The 22,337-nt window shown below is 38.5% G+C and overlaps 4 protein-coding genes across 5 annotated transcripts; 2 read left to right on the top strand and 2 right to left on the bottom strand.

Annotated features, from left to right (window-relative positions):
* Positions 1–3,249: 3,249 nt before the first annotated feature.
* fkbp3 (FKBP prolyl isomerase 3) lies at positions 3,250–6,248 on the top strand. The gene is made up of 7 exons (XM_073856427.1): positions 3,250–3,408; positions 3,665–3,766; positions 4,142–4,243; positions 5,397–5,532; positions 5,671–5,738; positions 5,817–5,914; positions 6,037–6,248. The coding sequence occupies exons 1-7, from the start codon at positions 3,304–3,306 to the stop codon at positions 6,089–6,091; spliced, it is 666 nt and encodes a 221-aa protein (XP_073712528.1). The 5' UTR covers positions 3,250–3,303; the 3' UTR covers positions 6,092–6,248.
* A 1,252-nt stretch (positions 6,249–7,500) lies between these two features.
* Positions 7,501–8,815, bottom strand: faua (FAU ubiquitin like and ribosomal protein S30 fusion a). The gene is made up of 5 exons (XM_073856428.1): positions 8,739–8,815; positions 8,180–8,259; positions 7,953–8,097; positions 7,770–7,825; positions 7,501–7,685 (listed from the first exon to the last, which is right to left on the bottom strand). Exons 2-5 carry the CDS (start codon positions 8,252–8,254, stop codon positions 7,560–7,562), a joined length of 402 nt encoding a protein of 133 aa, XP_073712529.1. The 5' UTR covers positions 8,255–8,259; positions 8,739–8,815; the 3' UTR covers positions 7,501–7,559.
* A 1,073-nt stretch (positions 8,816–9,888) lies between these two features.
* prpf39 (PRP39 pre-mRNA processing factor 39 homolog (yeast)) lies at positions 9,889–15,443 on the bottom strand. Its single transcript, XM_055185372.2, has 13 exons — positions 14,902–15,443; positions 14,700–14,825; positions 14,383–14,501; positions 13,599–13,766; positions 13,137–13,299; positions 12,634–12,741; positions 12,349–12,513; positions 11,817–11,943; positions 11,419–11,687; positions 10,903–11,087; positions 10,741–10,815; positions 10,428–10,545; positions 9,889–10,328 (listed from the first exon to the last, which is right to left on the bottom strand). The coding sequence occupies exons 1-13, from the start codon at positions 15,397–15,399 to the stop codon at positions 10,239–10,241; spliced, it is 2,211 nt and encodes a 736-aa protein (XP_055041347.2). The 5' UTR covers positions 15,400–15,443; the 3' UTR covers positions 9,889–10,238.
* Positions 15,444–17,243: 1,800 nt separating this feature from the next.
* Positions 17,244–20,114, top strand: arf6a (ADP-ribosylation factor 6a). Of its 2 annotated transcripts, XM_055185375.2 has the most exons (3): positions 17,244–17,351; positions 17,447–17,603; positions 18,140–20,114. In XM_055185375.2, the coding sequence occupies exon 3, from the start codon at positions 18,663–18,665 to the stop codon at positions 19,188–19,190; it is 528 nt and encodes a 175-aa protein (XP_055041350.1). In that variant the 5' UTR covers positions 17,244–17,351; positions 17,447–17,603; positions 18,140–18,662; the 3' UTR covers positions 19,191–20,114. The 2 variants fall into 2 exon arrangements, with proteins under 2 accessions (XP_055041350.1, XP_055041349.1); XM_055185374.2 differs by lacking the exons at positions 17,244–17,351; positions 17,447–17,603 and adding an exon at positions 17,650–18,000.
* The last annotated feature ends 2,223 nt before the right edge of the window (positions 20,115–22,337 follow it).

The following is a 22,337-nucleotide window of genomic DNA, read 5'->3' as shown; positions in this document are numbered from 1 at the left end:
ACCGCTTAAACACTAAAGCCCATTCTCTCAACTCAATTCCCATTGGCTTGAACCCATTAATCACATCATTCACTCTTTTGGCAAAACCTTAAACAAGTTTAGGACACTGTTTGCCAAATTGCAGTACTTTTTTTGCAAAACTCTAAACACAGGCAGCAAACACAACTACAACACAGTCATCATTGAGTAAACACAACAACTCAAAATTCTTCACACTTTTATTTGAATGGTGTTTTTACCAGTCGTACACAATATAAACCAGCTCAGAGTGTTCAGGTGTGAGGAAGAGGTGGTGGTGATGAGGAGGAAGAGCAGGACCCTGTATAGAAAGTACAGTTGTCCTGTATAGGTGTGTTGTGTTTATTCTTTGTTTTCTTATACTGGCAAGGGACAAAGCTGCCTGTGATGTGGATGAAGGCTTATGGTCAGAAAGATGCTGAGACCGAATGAATTTGGTTATGCAGTTGCACATTTCTTGAGTCCTATAACGTGATTTTCATTTTGAGTTTTCTTTGATATTTGGGATTGTGCCGTTGGAATGCTGAATATTTTTACAGTGCTGAATATACAGACATTCAAAACTATGACTTTTTGTAAATTGTACAGATTTTTGTGTAAATTGTTTGTTGTAATGTATGCTGTTATATAAATGTGTATTTTTCTGTAACTGTAACTGCAGTGGATGCACTGCAAAAAAATGACTTTCGTACTTAGTATTTTTATCTTTTTTTCAATAGAAATATCAAAAAATCCTTAAATCAAGATGTATTTTCTTGATGAGAAAATGACCTAAGAAAATATGTACAGATTTTAGACAAAAAAATATACAATTTAAGTGAATTTGTGTTAAAACAAGCAAAATTGTCTGCCAATGGGGTAAGACATTTTTTGCTTAAATTAAGTGTTTAAGAAAAAAGAAAACTTATTTTAAGATTTTTTTCTCATCCCATTGGCAGATAATTTGGTTTGTTTTAAGTTTAAATTCACTTTAACTGCATATTTTTTGGTCTAAAACTAGACTTGTTTTCTTAGGTCATTTTGCTCATCAAGAAACAGCATCTTAGTTTAAGGAATTTTTAGATATTTAAGTAAGCAGTGTGTTTAAATGTAGTGTATAATAAATGCTGTGTATTATTTTATATATTGACTGGTTGAGGATTATCTTGATTTTCATCATACTCAGTGTTGTCTGAATGTTTTTTAAGAAGGTAAATGAATGAGATCAGTGATGTCTCTCACCCCTCAAAGAAGAGAGACTTTGATTTATGTATATGGGTCAAACACACCTAACCTAGTTAACCAGAATTACATAACCCACCCCTCATGTGTTACACAATGCTGCCTCATTTAGTCAGCTAACCATGAAAACTGAATCCCAAAACGAAACATTCGTCTTCATATGAACATGTGTTGAATATGAACAGGGCTGTCGCAGCAGCATATTTTTATTGTTATTATTTAATATCATATAAATATTTAATTTAGTCATACAGCCATATGAATGTATGAAATATATAACATCTTATTGCTGTACTTGAGTTGTCTCTCTGAGTTATGAACACTTCTTTCCTCATCACACCATCTGTCGTCTTACACAATGACGAATGGTGATTTTATATGAATTATATTATTTGGTATTACACCTCATAACTTAACATATTATCTCAATACAAAAAGCATTTCTCTTCACTCAATCTGTTCCTATTCACAATTTTTACTTCTATTATATTTGTCATAAACTAATACAATTATTCAATTCATTATTAGCTTTTAAAGGTCCCATTCTTTCTGTGTTTTTGAGGCTTTGATTGTGTTTACGATGCACTATATAACATGTGTTCATGTTTATGTGTAAAAAAAACATATTTTTCCAACAATTTACTTAGTTCTATAGTACTGTTTTCACTGTCCTAAAACGGGCTGATGTCTTCCTTGTTCTATGAAGTCCCTCCTTCAGAAATACCTAACGAGTTATGATTGTGTAGTAGGTGACCATTTTCCCTGAATACGTCCTGGCCAGGATTTCGAATGCGTCAACTGGAGGTTGCGTTTGTCGACCGCATACATCATTGAGGTTTAATATTTCAGAAAAGCAACCTTTATATTTCAAGGTAAGAATAAAACTACAATAATTGTATGTCTTGTTTGTAACTGAGTCCCTCGATGACCTATGCAGTTGACAAATGCGACTTCAGGAGGACACACCCAAAGTCTTGGCCATAGCACGTATGGTTACCCTAGTTAAGCTGGTCCAGTGTGTCGTGATTTGACAGCAGCTTACTGCACATTATCCGGTAAGGTCACGGCAGAACTGAGGAAGATGTCCTCAAACAAAGGGGATTTAACTCTGGGATGAAAATAACAGCATCTCAATGGCATGGTGACAAAAACACTCTACTAACACAACTCTTCCTCTTCTCCATAGATACACAACAAGGTTATGCCCTTTTTTGTCTATTCCTGGTTACACCAATTCTAGGTTTGTGAAAAATTCAGAATATTGGCCCTGTCCGAAATGGCGCACTTCATGTCGACTTTCGGTCTCGTGGCTTAAATTGCGCATCCTCAATTAGTCTACGAGTCTGTAGGGTGTCCCATCTGTCGTTGTTCATCAGCGGCCCCTTTGAACCCTTGATGAAGTCCTTGCGAAAGAGCAATCATCAGACCAATCAGACAACGGAAGGGAGGAGTTCACACTGATGGGAAACTTCTCTTCCTATTTCCAGCTCGAGGCTACCGCTAAATACGACTGACTCCCGTGCGCCCTCTTCGACTCGTGTCAAGGATCCCTAGGTCTGCACTACATAATCTCATCAAAGTGTGGACTCTGAGGAGGAGCACAAGTCTGGAGTGTGCCATTTAGGACAGGGCCTTAATCGTCATCTAACCGGGAAGTAGAGGTGGCTGTAGTCCAAACCAGCCGTTCTCTAAAATACGAATTCTGCTAAAGAAAATATATCGCTTGGCATTAAACTTTAAGTTTTATAATTTTGTAGGCATTATTTATGCTCTAACAGCAACATTACACAACTAAAGTTAAAAAAATGGAATCACGAAAAATGGCACTTGTTTCGATACTAAATATATATTTTTCAAATGCAGTAAATTGAAATACAGCCGTGCGGGACCTAAACCAAACACACTACACAAAAAAAACAATTTTTGTAACTATGATATAAGATAACATTTATCGTAGAGTTTTTATTTATACAGCAATAACAGCGTGCGGTCGCTTTAAGACCATGACCTGTGATTGGTTGTTGACACGCACGTGCCGGCTGTGACGCAGTGTCGTTGATTGTCATGGCGGCTGAACCCGCACGCGAGTGGAGCGATGAGCAGTTGAAGAGTGAAGAAATACCGAAGAAAGATGTTATTAAATTCATCCAGGACAACGCGGCACACTCGGTAGTGTACACACTACACTACACTACACTGCACTGCACTGCACTGCTCATCATATAACATCAGTGATGTGCACGAGACGGACTGCAGTGTGTTTTATAATGCGTGTGCAGTCTCAGACCTGATTTCACTTTTACTCCCATAAGTGTCAGATAATGTTAGTTAAGTTACTGAAATATAACATCAGGGTAAATTGTGTATGCCTTCAGAATAATCTTATGTGTGTATTAATATACATGATATATATTTATGTCTCCAGTTTCTATCTGAACACAAACTGATGGGAAATATCAAGAATGTGGCAAAGACGGCCAAAAAAGAGCAACTTCTTGAAGCCTATAACCAACTGTTCTTGAGCAAGGTCTGTGTTATGTGTTATTATATATATATAGAGTCATGTTCACGTGATGCTGCTTCTGGCTGTTTCTCAACCTGAAGGCGGCCGCGGCACCCTCCGGGGGTCGCATTTGTAGGCTGCATACGCCATCAAGATTGTCTTATTTCAAGATATTAACCATTATAAAGTTCACTGTTATTCCTAGTTAATCGTATTTAATTGTAATATGTTAATATCTTGCGAATGTAATGCTCACTGAACTTAAATAAAGCAGTCTTGACGTCCTCCGGAGGCTGCAGCCCTCCGATTGAGAAACGGCCGCTGGCTCTACTTGATTTTACGCAATCCTGTCCTATTGTCCAATCACAGTCCAGTATTTATTTTCTGTGTTTTTCTCAGAGGTTTAAGGGTACAGATGTTGATGTGGTGACACAAGAGGTGAAAGCTGTAAAACTTGATGACAATCCTAAACAAGTGAAGACAGAAGTTGTAGAAGATGAGGTATCACCAATACATTCATACAGCATGATGTTTATAAATGATGATGATGATGATGATGATATTTTTATTTCAGACTCATGAAGGTCCATCATATAAAAAGAAATGGAAAAAACAGCGTAAAACATAAATAACAACAGCAATAATTGACATCTAATGTCCATATAAACACATTCTCTAATATCTCTAAATAACAGATGTGTGCCTAACAGTCACAATCATTTCATTTTTAGAGACATCAAGTCGCTTTATAAGTTTATACACAAAATTTCGGATAACAGCATATAACATGACTCTGTATAAAAAGCTGACTGGCACTTTTAATAAAAGTCACGATGCATCATTGTATGCTACCTGCAGTGTGTTATTATTATTAGCACATCAGGAGTTTAGGATGACGATAGGTTTAAATCATTTCAAGTGTTTTAGCTGTACACCTAGCCAACCCAATCTCAAGGCAATTGGTGGTATAGTCGTTTTGATTTATTTATTCGTATTCATGGCCAGGATTTTCTGCTTTTTCTTTGTGTCATTGAGGATAAATATCTTTTTCTATAAATAGGTTTTTGTGTCCGTAGCATAGCTTTCTTTTTCGTTTCATGTAATGTATTGTTTCCTCTTTTTTGGGGTTGGTGTTAATATGACTTGGTTACATTTCAAACATCCCAACCGCAAGTGAAAATAGTTAAAAATTAAAATGAAACATGAAGAAACCAATAACATAACATCCTAATCTCAAGCAACAATGATTTAAAAATGAGAAAAAGTACATAAATATACATACGATACATGAAATGACATGAAAAAGAAAGTCGTGTTGGAGACACAAAAAACTTGTGCTGAGTGACATGAAATAAAAGCTAAAAACCATGAACACGGATAAATAAATCGCATATGTTGTGACTATACCACCAAATGCCTTGAGATTGGGTTGAACTACTTACAAATACAAGCACATCTATGAGCTTTTATTCATTTTTATTTTACTTATTCAGCTGGCTCACTTAAAGTTACTAACAATATGTCTACTACATGCAAAGTAAGCAGGTAAACATTAACCTGATCTGCAGGGATTTGTATTGTTTTATCCTAGTCGTGTTGCTTTTACTCGCTCTTCACATTCATTTTTAAAGTGAGTGTTTGTGTGTTTTTTCAGGGTCCTCCTAAATTCACCAAATCAATTCTTAAGAAAGGCGACAAGACAAATTTCCCCAAGAAAGGAGATACAGTGGGCTGCTGGTACACGGGAACCCTTGAGGACGGGACCGTGTTTGATACAAACATACCTGCATGTAATGCACCGACTTTAAACACATACAAACCCATTTGAGCTGTCTGATGTGATTTATGAAAGGGGGAATGTAATGCAATAATAAGTGCATGTCATGTTTGTTGTGGATTTAGTTGGTGATTGAGTTCTCCTTTAATAGCTGCAAAGAAGAAGAAACAGACGAAGCCTCTGATCTTTAAAGTCGGGATGGGCAAAGTCATCAGAGGGGTAAATCTCATTTAAACACTTTTATCATAGCTTTACATTAGAGGTACAATAAATCATGAGGTCATGTTTCTCTTGTAGTGGGATGAAGGTCTGATGAAGATGAGTAAAGGTGAAACTGCTCGACTTGAGATTGATCCTGAATGGGCATACGGGAGAAAAGGAGTTCCTGACTCAAAGTATCCTTTATACTCAACCTCATCTGTACTGGAAACATGCATTTATGCTTATTTATCTATCAGTCTTTTATCTTGAGCTTTTTAATCTATTTTATAACTTGCCTTAACCATGTTCAACTCAGAATTCCACCAAATGCAAAGCTGATTTTTGAGGTGGAGTTGGTTTCTATTGATTAATCACTGATGATGATGATGAAGAACACAGAAACACTTCACTATAACTCACATATTCTTTTGTTTCGCTACTCGCATTTCATGGAGATTGTTGGAATGATGATGACTTCGAAAGCTGCATGACTGTCATGTTACAATAAAAAATAAACTCTGAACACAATGTGCTCGGCCTTTTTTACATAAAGTATTAAATGTGAAAAGATGAATACATTGCTGTTTTATACAGTATTCTTTGTTTTGCATGAATAACATTAAATTCTAATAATGTGTTCCATATCCAGCATGTGTTTATAGAGTATACATCTGTGGCCAAAGTTTTGAAAATGACACAAATATTAATTTTCAAAAAGTCTGCTGCTTGGGTGTCTTTAGATGTTTTTGTCAGCTGTTGCTGTGATATACTGAAGTTTGATGATACGCATTTCATAAGTGTCAAAGGCGTTTATTGACAAATGCATTGGGTTTATAAAAAAATTAAGTTCATCCTTGGAAAGCAACCATCCAAGAACATTTTGGTGACAGTCAAGATGTGGCCCAGAAGTTGATTGACAGCATGGCAGGGATGAATTCGCAGAAGTCTGCAAATATCGACTCCATGCATAAACTTAATGTAATTGTCAATAAAGGCCTTTGATACTTATGAAATGCTTGTAGTTATACTTCAGTATACCATAGTGAAGTCTTACAAAAACATTTTAAACACTGAAGCAGCAGACTTTGTGAAATTAATATTGATGTCATTCTCAAAACTTTTGGGTGTTTGTATCAGCTGATTTTTTGTTGTTTTAAAGCGCCACGTTTAATCTTAACATGTAAGAAGTGTAAATACTGCCTGTCAACATGAATAATAGACTAAATAAACTCTTTATTAAAAGGGTCTGAGAAAAGTCTTGTGAGTTTCATTCTGACTGACGAGTTTATCACATCTATAAATACTAAAATGATTACCAATATATTATCATCTGCCTCACTTTTCTCTTCTTAATGTACATACTGAAGCGTGTCTTAGTTTAGATACCTACACAATACAGTTGAAATATTTAATACATGCAGAATAATCTTTTTAACAAGTTGTTGTTGTTATACACCTGAACATTTGTTTGTTTTTAGCCTTCTTTGCACAACTTCAGTGATGTTGAGATGAATCTTTGATACTCAAGACAACAATCAATCAAATCACAGGAGATGAGAAACAATCATTGATGCTCAAACACTTGTATAAAATATCACAATAAGAATCATTTTCATAAATAATGCAACTTCTTCAGGGCAGAAGTTTGATATCTTAACTAGTTTGTTACACTAAAAATTATCCAACTTATTTAAATGACACTGCCAAAATGTAAATTAAGTTTTGTGAAACTGCATAGCCCATTGGAAATCAATAAGGATAAATTTAAATTCAGACCAAATTTAGTTCAAGAACCTTTATTATGAATGACATTTCTCTGAAATACATCAAAAGAAGCATTTAGGAGTTTGCATTGGGACCCTTCTTCTTGCCAAAGGTGGGCACCACATTCACAAAGCGCCGGTTGTACTGAATACGACGCTTAGCACGACCAGTCTTCTTTTTCTTCTTCTCCTGTTTGTCTACCTACAGACAGACGAGGAAACTCTGGTTAAACAGAATTCTTTAAAAAAAAAAAAGTTAACATTTCAATTCAAACAGATTAATTACTTTGGGTGTCTGTCCTCGTACTTTACCAGCACGAGCCAGAGATCCGTGGACTTTACCTGAACAACAAAGACAGATGTTAAAACTCAAACCTCAGGCACGTTTGTGCTGCCTAAACTTAAAAGCAACATGCACTGACGTATCTTAACATGCATCAATTTAACAACCACATTTAAAAAGATTTACCTCCCAAGAGTCTGGCGGCCACTTCAAGGGTGCAGTGTTCAGTGATGCCACAGTCCTGTAGACTGACGTCATTCTCCAGAGGAGCACCAGACAGCAGAAGAACCTGATCATCTACAGATACTCCCTCCAGAAGTTCAACACGGGCCTAACAGGATCAACAAACACCTCAGTATAAACACCGTATCACAAATGCATACATACAGGTCTCAACAATGAAGATATCTCACCTTGATCTCACGGACAGCCTCGTGTCCGGACACCTCGAGGGTGTGGAGATTCTGCGCGCGCACGAAAAGCTGCATGTTTACTGAAACGCAAATACAGACATTAACAACCATAACAGTTCTTAAAAGAGCAAACTATGAAAACAACTAATCAATCAGGACTCTGTATAAATGATTTCATTAAATATGTTAATGGCACTACAGATGGGTTTCAATTGGGTTTTTGCTCGTGGCCGCTTTAATATTTAGCGCAATAAATCCTGCATTCATCCACTTTAATGATATTTGATCGACTTTACACAAACAGACATCTAAACATAAAAACTAAACCACCTCTCGATATGTGAGAGACTTTTAACAGCGAGAGTTCTCCGCGTGTCTGACTGTATGGCACGAGCACACGCGGTATAAATAAATCATCATAAACCGCTAATATACCGCGATATCTCTTTAAAACACCCTCGGACGATACACTTAAACTTTATAGAAGCGATCCAGGAATTAATTAGGTTTATTAAATGCTTTTAAATGACAAATTTGTTATTTAAACATAAGGCCTTACGTCGAATGATGCTAGCCGACCCACGACTGCTCGAGAAAAGGAAAGTGCGCAGGCGCACCGGAGCAAAGAACTCTGGGAAGAAAACTGCGTCACATACAGACCACGCTCGTGCGTGATGACGAAACTGTTACCGTTTCTGTTTAACGGATCTTAATAAAATAAAATTGCAAGTTCTTTGAAACCCTCATGTACTCGTCTGTATGCACAACTTTTCTTATTTTAAAACGTTCAAAAATTACATTTATTAAAAAGCAAGCAACTTTTTATGATAGGATAGGTCACAGGTTAATTTCATTGTCTTTTTTCTATTCTGAAAGTTAACTCGAACTTTTAACACCACGTCATCTATTTAATCAAAGTATTATTAATCTTAATATTTTGGCACTTAACTTAAATGAAGTAATTTCGTTATAAACAAGCTGAAAAATAGTTAAAGTAACCCATATTGTGGTACTACACTGAACACAAAATATCTATTAAATCTATGGGGCTGTTTCCCGGACAGGGATTAGTTTAAGCTAGGACTAAGCCTTAGTTTAATTAGGAAATATAACTGGTTTTAACAAACATGCCTTAGTAAAAATATTACTCTTGTGAAGTTTGAGGCAATACAAATGGAAAGGTTTAGGTTGTTTTCAGTTTGGACAGCTCTTACTTTTATTAGTCTAGGACTAGTCTAATCCCTGTTCGGGAAACCACATTTGTACCTATTAAATCTACTAAACTATTCAATTGACTTGATCATTTTCTTTCTTCATCAAATTCACAAACATGTGACCAAGTGTGAAATTCAGGTTAATGAGTCGATTTGAACCATTTAAGTTTGAATTCACTTCATTTTTAATCTTTGATCTTAGTCACTATTAAAGATTATATTTAGCAAATGTTTTTTCATAATATTTAGGATTTTATGTAAACTAGAGTTAATCACAAATGAGTAATAAATCTAGCTGTTTCATACATGTACATTGTTGTTAGGCTATATTATCTGTTGTTCTCAAACACACTTAAAATATATAAAACCTTAACACACCCAAGATAAGGTATTAAAATAACTATTAGTGACTTTGACCATCAAATGATTTACTGATTTAAACCATTGTTTTCATCCAGAAGTTATGTTCAGGCTAAAATATCAAAACACTGTAAATGATAGGATGTCAATTTCTTTATTATGAAATCAAGTTGAAATAAAAAAAAAATGTCTTCATGTCATGTTTATCTCTGAAAACACCATCACATATAGCAGAGCACGGATGAGGTTAAAGGGTTACGTTTTCAACTTCCACACAAATGTAAAGGTTTCATCTAACATAACTGAACCAACAACAGACAGCCACCAAATCAACCAAATTTCATTAAAAACTCATTTGCACTTTCAACACATGCCAGAACAGAAACACACACACTATAGTCTGATCCGAGTGAGTGACTGTATGAATGTTGATGATGAACATGAAGCCGTAGGTAAAAAGATCACTGTTCTGAAGCTGTAGTCGGTTATGTTGGCGGTGGAGGATAGTACTGGTTGTACTGCCCGTACTGCCCATATTGACCCCAAGAATTCTGAGCTCCCCAGGAATTATATTGCTGGCAAAGAAAAAAAGAAACATTAACCAATACATTCAAGCAATGGCATTGATCAATGCTTTTAAAATCGAATATCATTAACATAACACAGCAGCTCACCTGATACCAGTTGTTGTAGTTGTATCCTGCACTGTTAGCCTGCATGTCCTGCATCATTTGACCCGAAGCTGCCGATTGGTCATCTGTCCGCTGTCTCTTTGAGTCGGACTCCTGCGAGCTGCAATATCAATGGTATTTATTATTATCATTATGTGCTCACTGCAATAATGAGGACGTTTACTTCACTAAAAAAATCATGCCACAACGTCCCAAAGTTTTTTTTTTCTGATGATTAAATGTAAAGCACAGGTTCAATGAGATTCACTGCAGAGGTTAACAAGCTCAGTGTGTTGTTAATGTGATTTCACTTTACCCATTCTCTGCTTTCCTCTTCAATGATTCGCTCTCCTTTTCAAGCCTCTGATGCTCTTCATAGGCAGCCACAAGCCTGTAAGAGGAACACACCCATAACCTTAAAAACATTAGAGAAAAAGAGAAAGAAATCCTCCTGCTGAGACAAATCTCCAGCACTCACACATTGATATCACTGCCAAAGTCCTCGAGAAACTCGATTTTGCGTTGAGAGAATGTGACGCGCGACTCCAGTGACATGGAGCTGCCCAGCGCTCGATCAAAGCAGGCGATGATTTCAGCTTCGTTCTGCTGAACATCACCACTGTACTCCAGCTCCAACAGGTTCAGATATAGCTTTGGATTTGTCTGGAATGAGTAAAAGCAACTTTTAATACTTGTTTAATGTTGCGGGTTTAACAAATGTACAGAGATGATTCCGCTGACAATAAATCAACGATTGATTAACAAACAAAAGTTTCCTACAAAGCAGGTTACTAGTAGAGAGCCTAATCTGATGTTATTAAAGTATCATCACATTAAAACTTTAGTGGCAAAAACAGTGCAAGCACGACATCAGACGTTCAATTCTGAGGGAGCACACTGATGAAAAGCGTAACTTATTATTCACAATATCACATTAAATGCGTATGTATGCATATATCAGATCAGATGCAATGAATGGCGCAGATGTCTGTACCTCATCTTTCTCCACAGCCTCCAGCAACACCTTCTTGGCCTTCGCAATGTTCTTCTGCACCTTAAGCATCTGTCGAGCCAGTTTAACAGCATAGAACGACGACTCGCTGCCGTTCCTTCCATTGGTAATAGCATCGCGTAACAAGGCTTCCACTTCATCCATGTTGCCGTGACGCCGCTCCAGACTCACCCTGCGCAACCTCACCATGGCCAGACCCGGAACAGCTTCCTCTATCGCTTTCAAAATGCCACGCGCCTCATCGATGTTTCCTAAAAATACGTTCAGAAAGTCAAATCTCAATCAAATAAGTCCAGTCCCAACATTAGCATTGAAAATAACCTGAAGATATTTAACAAACTAAGAGATGCAGTGAGGAACATCACGTTGCTCGTCTTTACCTTGCTGCTCCTCAAAAGCCGCCCAAAGGAGATGAACGGTGGGTTTCTTGGGCAGGTGGATGCTGCAGGCCTTCTTGTAGATGTGTCTCACCCCTTCAGTGCTGTAGCTCTCTAGATACTTGGCGTACTTCAGAGGAAAAGCAGGACAGGAGAGACAGAGGAGAAATAACAAAAGAACAGGGGAAAGAAGACATAAAAATTGAGTTTTTATTTCAAATTCCCACACTGCTGAATTTCCATTGACAAGATCGTTTTGAGAATTTCTGTTTTAAACCCATCAGCACCTTCATGGAACCAATAAGATAAGTTTCTGTAAGGTAGAAGACGGAGAGGTGCAACGAAGTTGGCAAATGCTGCAGTCAAATCTTGTGTGGCAAGCAGGCCATCTCCTAATATAACAGATACAGTCAAATATCAACGTTACACGCAAAGAGGGCAGGAAGTTTTACTGTGGAAGTGATGAAATCGTTGATGGGGAAGCAAAGGGGTGGACAGAGGGAATGACGCGGCAGCGGAAGGTCCATCTAACTACCTTGATCCAAAACTCCTCATACAGCGCGCAGGCGATCAGGCAGCGCTCGAACAGAACCACCACCCGCTCCGGCGTGCCATTTTCTAGCTCAAAGTCAAGGTACTCTCGCCAGTTGTTGAGCTGGGTCTTCTCCAGGGCTTTGACGTGGAAATATGGACGCTTGATCTAGAAACACAAGACAACTTCATGAGATAAAACGTTTAATCACGTTTCATTTAGGGAGTTACATGATTACAAACATTGTGATGGTCAACCCAGTTAATTACAATAGCAATCCACACTCACCCCTTCTTCAAACGCCCAGCGCTTGCTCACTTCGTGTTCGTTGTGGTTAAAGATCTCCTGACGAGTCTCGATCACTTTGTGTCTCATGTTCTCGATCTCAGTCACTCTCTGAAGAGAGAAAGAAAACACTCCTGATTAATCTCATCGCAAAGGAAACAACTTATCTCGTCTGATGTCCAGCTACACAAAGGGTTTACATCACCATGACTTTGACAGAAACAAGCAGGTTGTGGTGAGTAGAATAGTACGCTTTGCACACCCAGTGAATCAGCTGCGGACCGAGCCCCGGTGCTGGGAGGGGGACGGTGTCATTCGGCAAAAATCCCGTCCCATTTTTTGCCCAAGTCTCTGATTGGATGCCAACCTGGACCCGCAGCTGGGCTGCTAACGGAAAGACACCTTCAAACCTGTACATATTTTGCTCGTTTCCAGGATCAGGTAGGCCCACCCTCCCGACCTTTGAAATGCTTTGTAACACCTCAGTCAACAGGTGGCGCTCTTACCTTTGCGGGATCCGGCAGGTCGTCCGTACCCGGCGGAAGCTCTTCACCCGGGGCGTCGTCTCCGTTGGGTCTGTTTGCGTTGGCCAGTTCCACCCGGAGCTGCACGAACTCTTCTTCAGACAGGAAGTGTTTGGGATTATTGTTCTGCACGTGGTCTTTGAACCTGAAACCGAAAACAAACTAGCTGGAATTCTTGAATTTAGAAACTCTTTAAATCGCACAACATTGTGTTTCAGACAATAGCCATGTCAAAACTTCATGGTTGCACGGAGGCTTACATGTAAATTATTCTTACATATTTGTGTTCACTCTGAAATGGCTTCATACAAGCTGTCAAATAAGAAGAAAGCTCTGGATGAAAATCACCTTTAAAAAGTCACTGCATGATTCAGTGTTAATGGTACTTATGTTGTTCAACACTCGGCATATCTATTCTGCTGATCTTAAATCAGTAATACTCACTTCTGGAAGTGCTGGGAGTACAGCTGAGTAGGAATGCAGAGGATTCGGTCATAAACGGCCGTGACATTGGCCAGCCTGTTCTGCTCGGTCTCCCAGCTGATATAGGCTTCCCACAGACGATCCGAGCGGAAATCTGTACCACAGGCGAGGACCGCATGCTCGTATGACCTAAACGATAACATTTATACTTAAATCAGCTCTAGACAATGTTACTTGGTATTAGTGCAGAGCGATTAATCAAAATCAAATTAATTATAGCTGCTATAATAAACTAACAGTATTTAATTAAGTGGGTTCAAGCTAGAGGTCTTCTTATGTCAAAAGAAATGTACCCAACATGAAATGACCCGACACTTTTTACCAGAACCCAAGGTGCATAAAAAGAATTTTTTTAAAGAAAAGATCTGTCCTCAGACAAACCCGAGAAAATTAGACCCGAGGCCAACCCAGTGGCAATTGTTTTAAAACCGACTGGACCTGCTGCTCCATTTATCTACTGACGACGACACCAAGGTAACCGCTAAAATGTGCATTCAAAAATTGACTGACACGTGTGGCTCAATGAAAATTAACCTACTGCCAGCCACACAATGTTACAAACGCTCTTGGCAAACAGTGAAGGGGTTAGAGAAGGATTTGATGCACACACCTGATACACTCTGGGTCGTCTCGGGTCTGTTCTCCAAAAACAAATTCATTTTAAATTACCCGAGACCACTAATATTACACCCAATCCGTGTAATTGGTATTGCATATGTTGAGGTTAGATAAGAGCTGTACTCACGCTCTAATGCGATTTTCAGCTTCTCCGTCACTGTTGTCTTGGTTCTCTCTCAGGAACGTGATGTAATGAAGCCACAGGTCCACACTGAGCGGGATGGCCTGAAGGCCACGTCGATATACCTGTGGGGGGAAAAAAAAAAGTCAAATCAGTTCATTTGAATAATGCTTCCTACATCACACACTCTTCCAAAGCACAAAATAAATATTTCTACAATATCTCATTCAAGGTTAAAGATCAGACCATCTTGTGATTCAGCCTAAACATAAAAAACAAAACGTTATGTCAATTCTGGAATATTCAGCGCTGACCATCTTTACCTCATCTGCCATCTGTATAAAGCCATGTTTCTTCTCAATGTCTGCATACTTCTTCCAATAGCCGTAACAGTAGGGATAGTGCAGGAAAAATGCATCAAACGCCTTCCTCGAAGCCAACAGGTGGTTCTGTAAGAGAAGAAATACTTTAAAACACTGAGAAATGTTTACAGCTTCCTTCTTTATTATTCATTAGTACACTTACCTCTTGTTCAACATACTGCAGAAGATAAACCCAGCCGTTGAAATCTTCAGGATTATCTTCCACAGCCTTCCACAGTCTATCATATTCAGAAGGAAGTCCGGGTTCTTGTTCACCGGCAGCACCGATCGCCTCTTCTGCTCCCTCCTCTTTGGGAGCGTCCTCGAGCTCCATGTTAGTAGGGCTCTCGGAGTCACCCGCTTCTTCTTTCACCGCATCGGGCTCTGAAGATTGGGTCGTGTCCTGGCCGTTTGATTCTGGAGGCTGTGGCATAACCTGTCCAGGGTAATTTATGGTGGGATCTGCCTGGTTGATGTTTTCTGCTTCAGTCTTTATATGCTCCATCGAATACAGCTGTTGTTGTACTGCCTCGTATTCGTGGCTTTCCTGATTTGCGGGAGGAACCGGTCCCGCGGTCCAGCCGGCAGCGGTCGGGTCTGTAGCACATTCGCTTCCTGCGCCTTCCGTAGCAGGGGCATCTGTGTCTAATATCCCCGTCATCTGCGCACCAGAAACAGGCAGATCAAAATAATTAATCTGTTCTTGCATAACCTGCTAAGACTAGACTGAATTTAACTACATGTTTTATGTCCGCTACATGTAGGGCTGCACGATATATCGTGAAAATCGCCGCTGCTGTGATAAAAGTATGTCCGACATCCATACCGCGAATAGTTGCGATAACTTATTTTTATTTCACATGTTTATCATTTGTGTGTTGCATGCTTAGATTGTCCAAATTAGACCCTTACTAAATACACACCAAGTCAGTCTTATACTATTGGCTAGACCATGGGCACAAAGGTGAACCTGCTGTGGGTAAATAATGATTAAACATTGACCTGAGAGCAGTTCAGATATAAAGTTAGACCCGTGTCTAAATTCATGTTATAGCACGGGTCTGTTGAATGCTTTATTCGGATTGGTTGATAAATGTTCCACAGGTATGCATTGTTTCTCTATAAACGCACACCTGACCTGTCAGATGTCTTAAAATAACCACCAGAGCAATGTTTGTGGTAACCATGGAATAAAAACAAAAACTGACTCCAGTCCTTTGAATTATTTGAATATATATACATCTTACATAAACGCGACCAAAGCCAAGAAAACGCTTCGATGATTTCCTGGGCAGAGAAATCGATTAGGCGTCGAATTAGTTTGCTAAAACAAACTCGCCGATTTAACGTTACTTTTTCTGTTGATCCAAAACTGTCCTTAAAATCTGCAAGGCGAAAATTACAACACTAAAAGCTCGGTCGGTTCGGTCCACCTGGTTTCGGCCTGGCCTTTTCACGCGCTAGCTCGACTGCTAACCACTCGATGGTGATCATTTACCTCAGAGGTTACCCTTAAAAGCAAACGCATAAAACCCGTATAATAGTCGCCTGAAACATATAGTGCAACGTATACTTACCAGAATCTTCCATGAAACAGGGTTGAAATGGGAAATATGTGAAGAACTTATGTAAAGTTTGGTCTACTTAATAACATGCGGACAAGCGGCCGCGCTTTCTCGCCTTGCTACGACGAGAGAACAAGAACGGTCTGCGCATGCGCACTGCGTGATGAATCACCAAACACTGAAGGGAGGTTTTAATGACACAATGCTACCTGTGACCGACAGAGGGAGCACCACGACTCAGAAAAATTACAATCAATGTGGAATGATTGGCAAGGGCAATATTTATCATTTTTTTCATGATTTTTACATTTTCAATTCACCTAACCTGTATGTTTTTGGCTGTGGGAGGAAACATTGGACTGTGAAATAATGTAAATTAATGTAAACATAAAAGACAGATTGTATAGTTTTTTTTATTATTTAATTTAGCACACGTTTGGAAACCTGATTTTTTTTGAAAGACTAAAGACTCCTGCACTTATAATTAATTTTTTTCTCCATCTTAATTATGACGCCTGTTATTATTTTAATTGACTACACGTTTGATGTAAAAAAGTATATGCCGTTTTATGCCATTTTATTAGTCTATTTATAAGGACAAAATATTTTCCAAGAATACTATTTTGAATCATTTCCCAGTTTTCTGTGTTTGTATTTCTTAATCTTTCTTGTTAAGCTGATTTGAAGCAATAAAACATCGTAAAAAATACGATGCGCTACACAAATTTAAAAAATATATATTTTTATTGCAAATAATCAAAATTCAACCATTGTAAATAAACAATTAACAAATAACGTAGATAGACGTACATTACACTTTACAGAAGATGTACAATAATGTTTTTGAACTTTTAAATATTAAAGTATTCTACAGTATTTTTACAGTATAAGACACAATGATATAGTATACCTGTACATTAACAAAGTGTAATATATTATAATATTCGTTTGTAATTCTGTTCAACAAAAAAATGCATTTTTTGAACTCGAGATGACGTCACGAGTTACGCCCGTACGACGTCAAATGATGCCACAGAGCAGTTTGAAGGTAATTTGTGCAAAACCAATGTCTGGGTTAATCGAATTGAACAATTTTTCTTTCATTACACTGTAAGTCTGACATTTGAACATTGTTTTAAACAGATCAGCTGCTAAAGAAAGCGTCACGGGTATTTGCTTCCGTCTCTCAACGGCATCCATTTCATTCAGCTCGAGCTCAACTCACGTTACGAATCCTACTATGGCATGAATGCTAAACTCATGAATATGAATCACCTCATCCGGACATGCAGTCAGTATGGTAAATAACTTTCCTGTGTTTTATATTTGTACGTCCGATGAATGGAAGCGTCTGTTCGATGCTAAATGCGTTTTAATAAGCATCTTAATGTTTTAATAATCTTAACGTGGCAGAGGAGTGGACGTCACGTATGTGTGTGCGTAAGTTACGCACTAACGTTCCCAATGATGAAAATGTATAAAGAGCCTTCGCCTTAGTACGATTCGAGACCGCGAATGGCAAATGGCGCAGTGCGCCTGAGCGAGAAAGACAGGAAGTGGCGGCTGAAGAAGGTCCGCACCTTTTCCGGTAACACCGAGAGCAGCAGCAGCGCGAGCGGGATTGAGAGCGACCGGAGGGGAAAGAGGGGCGAGAACCGACCCGGGGTGAGAGAGAGAAGGGCTGCTGTTATATGAAGGTAAATCGGCGTGAGCTCTAGGTCTCGTGCACGCGCATGTAGTTGTTTTAGTACGCGTAAGTTAGTACGCTTCGAGAAACTACAAGAGTGGCCGATTAAAGTTGTGTTTGACACCCCTCCCTGTTCTCTGGTGTTTTAGGCAGATCAGAGGGGAGAGTCATGATCCGCTGACCTGTGAAGATTCCCACACAGAGAGCCTGAAGTGAACATCGGAAGTCTCAGACAGATTAAACACGAGAGGAAAGTCGGAACTGACGTGAAGGCCTGTTTTAGATCTACACGGCTTCAGTTTCAAACAAGTACACACCCTTAAAACCTTGTTTTGGGGACGAGAAGTTCTATTTTGACGGATTTTGAAGGTTTTTCTCACTATACACCCTCACACAAGTCAACTTGCCTTCATAGTGGTTTCCCTCGTGCTCATACTGTATCAGAGTCATCTAAAGTGACTCATTGGTTATGCATACTACAGCGGGATTTTTAACTGGTGCTTGTCAAAGTCTAAAGAGCAACGACGGTTCAATTTGAGACGTGAATTTTGCAGCAATATTTTGTGACCGCCTTTCAAAGTCAAGTCGCTTATTTCTTGTCAAAGACACGAGGCCAGACACCCCTGTTATTTTTTTCTTTGCAACAAACGTAATATATGCACAGCCAACAAGATGGGGAAGATGCTTTCCAAGATCTTTGGCAACAAGGAGATGAGAATATTGATGCTTGGACTTGACGCTGCCGGCAAGACGACCATCCTGTACAAACTCAAACTGGGACAGTCCGTTACCACCATTCCCACGGTCGGCTTCAACGTGGAGACCGTCACCTACAAGAACGTCAAGTTCAACGTTTGGGACGTCGGTGGTCAGGACAAGATCCGTCCTCTTTGGCGGCACTACTACACCGGCACCCAGGGACTGATCTTTGTAGTGGACTGTGCGGATAGAGATCGCATAGATGAGGCCAGGCAGGAGCTGCATCGCATCATCAACGACCGTGAAATGAGGGACGCCATCATTCTGATCTTCGCCAATAAGCAAGACCTGCCGGACGCAATGAAACCACACGAGATCCAGGAGAAGCTCGGCCTGACCCGGATCAGAGATAGAAATTGGTACGTTCAGCCGTCCTGCGCTACGACAGGCGATGGACTCTACGAAGGGCTCACGTGGCTCACGTCCAATTACAAATCCTAATGCATCCACAGAAAAGCAATTAACAATAACTTTGGCTTCAGGTCTTTGTGTTAAGGTTGATTTTAATGTCTGATTTCATTGAAATGTAACAACTTTACTTTCGTACGCTTATTTTGGCACGCATTTATGTTCCTCTTTATTGTCGTTCTGTTTCAGTCTTCATACAAAATCATTTTCTTCATCAGTGTTTTGTCTTAATTTATTGTAGCTCATCAGCAATTCTTTTCATCGTTTAAGCGTTATGATAAACGTTGTTTAATTACAACATAAAACATTATTTGCCAGTATAAGATAAATAGACTCTTTATATTGTTTCTTTTCTTCTGTACTGAAAAGACAAAATTCTCGTGAAGAAAATGTTTTGTATTTCCAGTGTAAATTATGATTTTCCTCCTTTGAATCTAGATGAAGATTTAACATTCAGCCCTTAAGATAACACGCAAAACTTTTCTTTCATTTATCTGAAGATCCAAACACAGAAATGGCAGCTTGTTTGTTTACCTCTGTGCCATCACATATAAAGAATGTATGAAGCATTTAAATAAATAAGTCCAAGCTAAAGTTCCTCATAAAGATTTGATTGTTTTTCACGAAGAAACTGTACCTGAAGGGTGTTATACATTACAACAAAGTATTGATGTTGCTTTGGCCTTTTCTTGAGTGAGATGCACCACAAAACGATGTACACCGCTGATCTGATTTAAATCCTGGAGATGTTTTGAGGTTCATTTTGTGTACAAGAACGAGGACCCTTTGAATTTAATATATATATACTTAAGTTTTGGATCCTCACCTCGGTCCATCTCTGTTATCTATCTGATACCTGTTCTCCTCCAACCATCATTCTCCTAAAAATGCTTTGTTTCAATATTTTGACTTATTTGTTATGCCCAAGACATAATAAAATCTCTCTATATAAATCTATATATACAGTATATCCAGTACAATGTGATTGTATGTTCTTGACACAGAGGAATGTGCTGATGCTCTCTTGAATGCAGTATATTGTTTAAATCTTTGCGTTTGTTGAGTTCAGAGAGACGGATGAGAATGGTGCGGCCCTGTAAAGTAAGTAAATAAATGATTGGCTGTCATTGGGATGTGCTGAAGAGTGCATGTCATTCTTTATAAAGATCTGCTCTGTCATTATCTGTTGGTGTTGTCCTGTGATGATGTTGATGTGATGTATTTAAATGATATATCAGTTTATGAAGTTTAATTTCCCCGGTTCTCAGAACAAGAGTTGATGTGATGTTTAGCAGAAAAGTGCTGCGCTGATGTTTTGCAAGATGTTTGAATAACAGACATTCAAAGTTGAATTAAATTCTGTTTTTTGGCAAGCGCTGCCAACAATTTTATACCTTGAATATTAAATGCACGTCAGCGTGAATTTTATAAAAACATTTGTAGGGGTGTATCATTTATAAAAGTAAAAAAGTGATATTTTTATTCTGTAGGATTATCAGGGAAATTTCGGCATCTAAAATACAGCAGTATGAGGGTGTTTTAATTCTCTGTATTGATGTACAGTCTTAGCAATGAAACACAGCTGCTGTTTGTTCAGTGAGTTTCAGAGTTTGACCTGACACACACACACACACACACACAAGCTTACATTCAGCAAGAGACAACTGAAATCTGTTATACTTGTGGTTAAAAACGATGTGTGTGTGTTTAGAAAGACAACAATCTTACTTTTATCTCTGTCCTTATAAACATTAGAGACTCAACTGTATAGTTTTATGAAAAGTCATGTTAAGTCAATTCATGCAGTACAAAACCAATGTCACCTGAGAAAGTGTTGTGCTGAGCAAAGCTTTACTAGTCTATCAACATTAGACGAGCAAGAGAAGAAGCTCTGAGATACTCAAACATGACTGAGTGAAAAACTTTGAATGTTTTTAGGAACTAAACTAACATTAACTAGACCAGTCAGTGCTTCTCAAACCTTTCTGCATGTGAGGCCCTCCAAAGAAAATTTATGACATAAATATTACAAAACATATACAATTATACAATGTTTAGTTGTTGTAGCCTTATTTTTCTGAGGTTTAATTACACAGAATTAAACATCTCTAAGCCCCCAGATAAAGATCAAAATATAGATATTAAACAGATATGTGTGTACATGGAGAAAAAACTTTTGTTGAGTTTGTTAATATGGGCAAGTACTAGTAAATGTGGTCTTGCTGACGTAACCTGGTAAGTTAAATAGAGAGACCTGTGATGTTTAGCTCACTGTTATCTTCTTTCATGTCACAGTTCTCTCAGCCTAATTAAGAGAAAATGTGTGGCTGAATCTTTTGTCAGTGCCAAAACCTGATCAAATCGGAGCCTTTAAACTGTATTCTCGACATGAGTATAGCCTTAGAAGCTGGCATGACGTTTAAAATCAAAAATATCTTACATCAATATATACTAGTCAACAGTAGCGGCCGGTGACTTCTTTTTTGAGGGCGCACGATGCAAAGCTTGTCACAATGTTTTTAGCGCATCATGTGTTTGGCTCGTCAAGTCAAAATATGTGTTTGACACGTAATGTGAACCATGTCATGTCAAAATATGAGTCTGCTGCAGACGCTTCAAATTGGTTTATGATAAAAGAGACCCATTATTCACATGGTTTAAATGACACAAAAAACACATCTTTTGAATGCGCGCCTTTCGGAAGAGAAGTCACCAGCCGCTATTTGAAGTGGATTAAAACATTTTATAAGTTTTCATTAAACCAATTAGTAATACCTGTTCTTGTCTTAGGACAACTTTGATGAACTTTTTTGATCCACTTCAAAGTATATTTTAAAAATTCATGTGTGTTTATAATGCATAATCCATGCAAACTATGATGACGTCATCAGCTGTTTATCAGTTGTATCTTTGTCTGTTGTGTCGTGACTGCTCCAGACACAGGAAGCGATGTGCTGTTTAATACTGTAGCCATAGCAGTAGTCTAAACTCACTACACAACACATCAAAGTTACTATCCTGTATTCTCACTAAACTCAAGTATCCTTGTATTGGTTTGTGTTAATCTGTTAATGTGAGATGAGACACAACTTTGTTTATGTAACAGGATACAGTCTGTAAGAGTTGCCACATCTATGAGGTTTCAGTTTTCAATCTGAGGCTAAAATGAGTGAATCTGAC

Source organism: Misgurnus anguillicaudatus, chromosome 18, assembly GCF_027580225.2.
Source record: "Misgurnus anguillicaudatus chromosome 18, ASM2758022v2, whole genome shotgun sequence".
Lineage (NCBI taxonomy): Eukaryota > Metazoa > Chordata > Actinopteri > Cypriniformes > Cobitidae > Misgurnus > Misgurnus anguillicaudatus.
This window is presented reverse-complemented; position numbering and strand designations above follow the sequence as displayed.

What these genes read in the sequence shown, in the direction of transcription:
- fkbp3 (XM_073856427.1), top strand. Translation starts at nt 3,304, where the DNA reads ATGGCGGCTGAACCCGCACGCGAGTGGAGCGATGAGCAGTTGAAGAGT. An exon ending in CAGAAGTTGTAGAAGATGAG is followed by an intron (nt 4,244 to 5,396) that starts GTATCACCAATA and finishes GTGTTTTTTCAG; the next exon opens with GGTCCTCCTAAATTCACCAA. An exon ending in AAAGGAGTTCCTGACTCAAA is followed by an intron (nt 5,915 to 6,036) that starts GTATCCTTTATA and finishes TGTTCAACTCAG; the next exon opens with AATTCCACCAAATGCAAAGC.
- faua (XM_073856428.1), bottom strand. Translation starts at nt 8,254, where the DNA reads ATGCAGCTTTTCGTGCGCGCGCAGAATCTCCACACCCTCGAGGTGTCC. An exon ending in AGGCTGTCCGTGAGATCAAG is followed by an intron (nt 8,098 to 8,179) that starts GTGAGATATCTT and finishes TGATCCTGTTAG; the next exon opens with GCCCGTGTTGAACTTCTGGA. An exon ending in GGCCGCCAGACTCTTGGGAG is followed by an intron (nt 7,826 to 7,952) that starts GTAAATCTTTTT and finishes TTTGTTGTTCAG; the next exon opens with GTAAAGTCCACGGATCTCTG.
- prpf39 (XM_055185372.2), bottom strand. Translation starts at nt 15,399, where the DNA reads ATGACGGGGATATTAGACACAGATGCCCCTGCTACGGAAGGCGCAGGA. An exon ending in TTATACAGATGGCAGATGAG is followed by an intron (nt 14,502 to 14,699) that starts GTAAAGATGGTC and finishes TTCCCCCCACAG; the next exon opens with GTATATCGACGTGGCCTTCA. An exon ending in GCTGGGCGTTTGAAGAAGGG is followed by an intron (nt 12,514 to 12,633) that starts GTGAGTGTGGAT and finishes TTGTGTTTCTAG; the next exon opens with ATCAAGCGTCCATATTTCCA.
- arf6a (XM_055185375.2), top strand. Translation starts at nt 18,663, where the DNA reads ATGGGGAAGATGCTTTCCAAGATCTTTGGCAACAAGGAGATGAGAATA.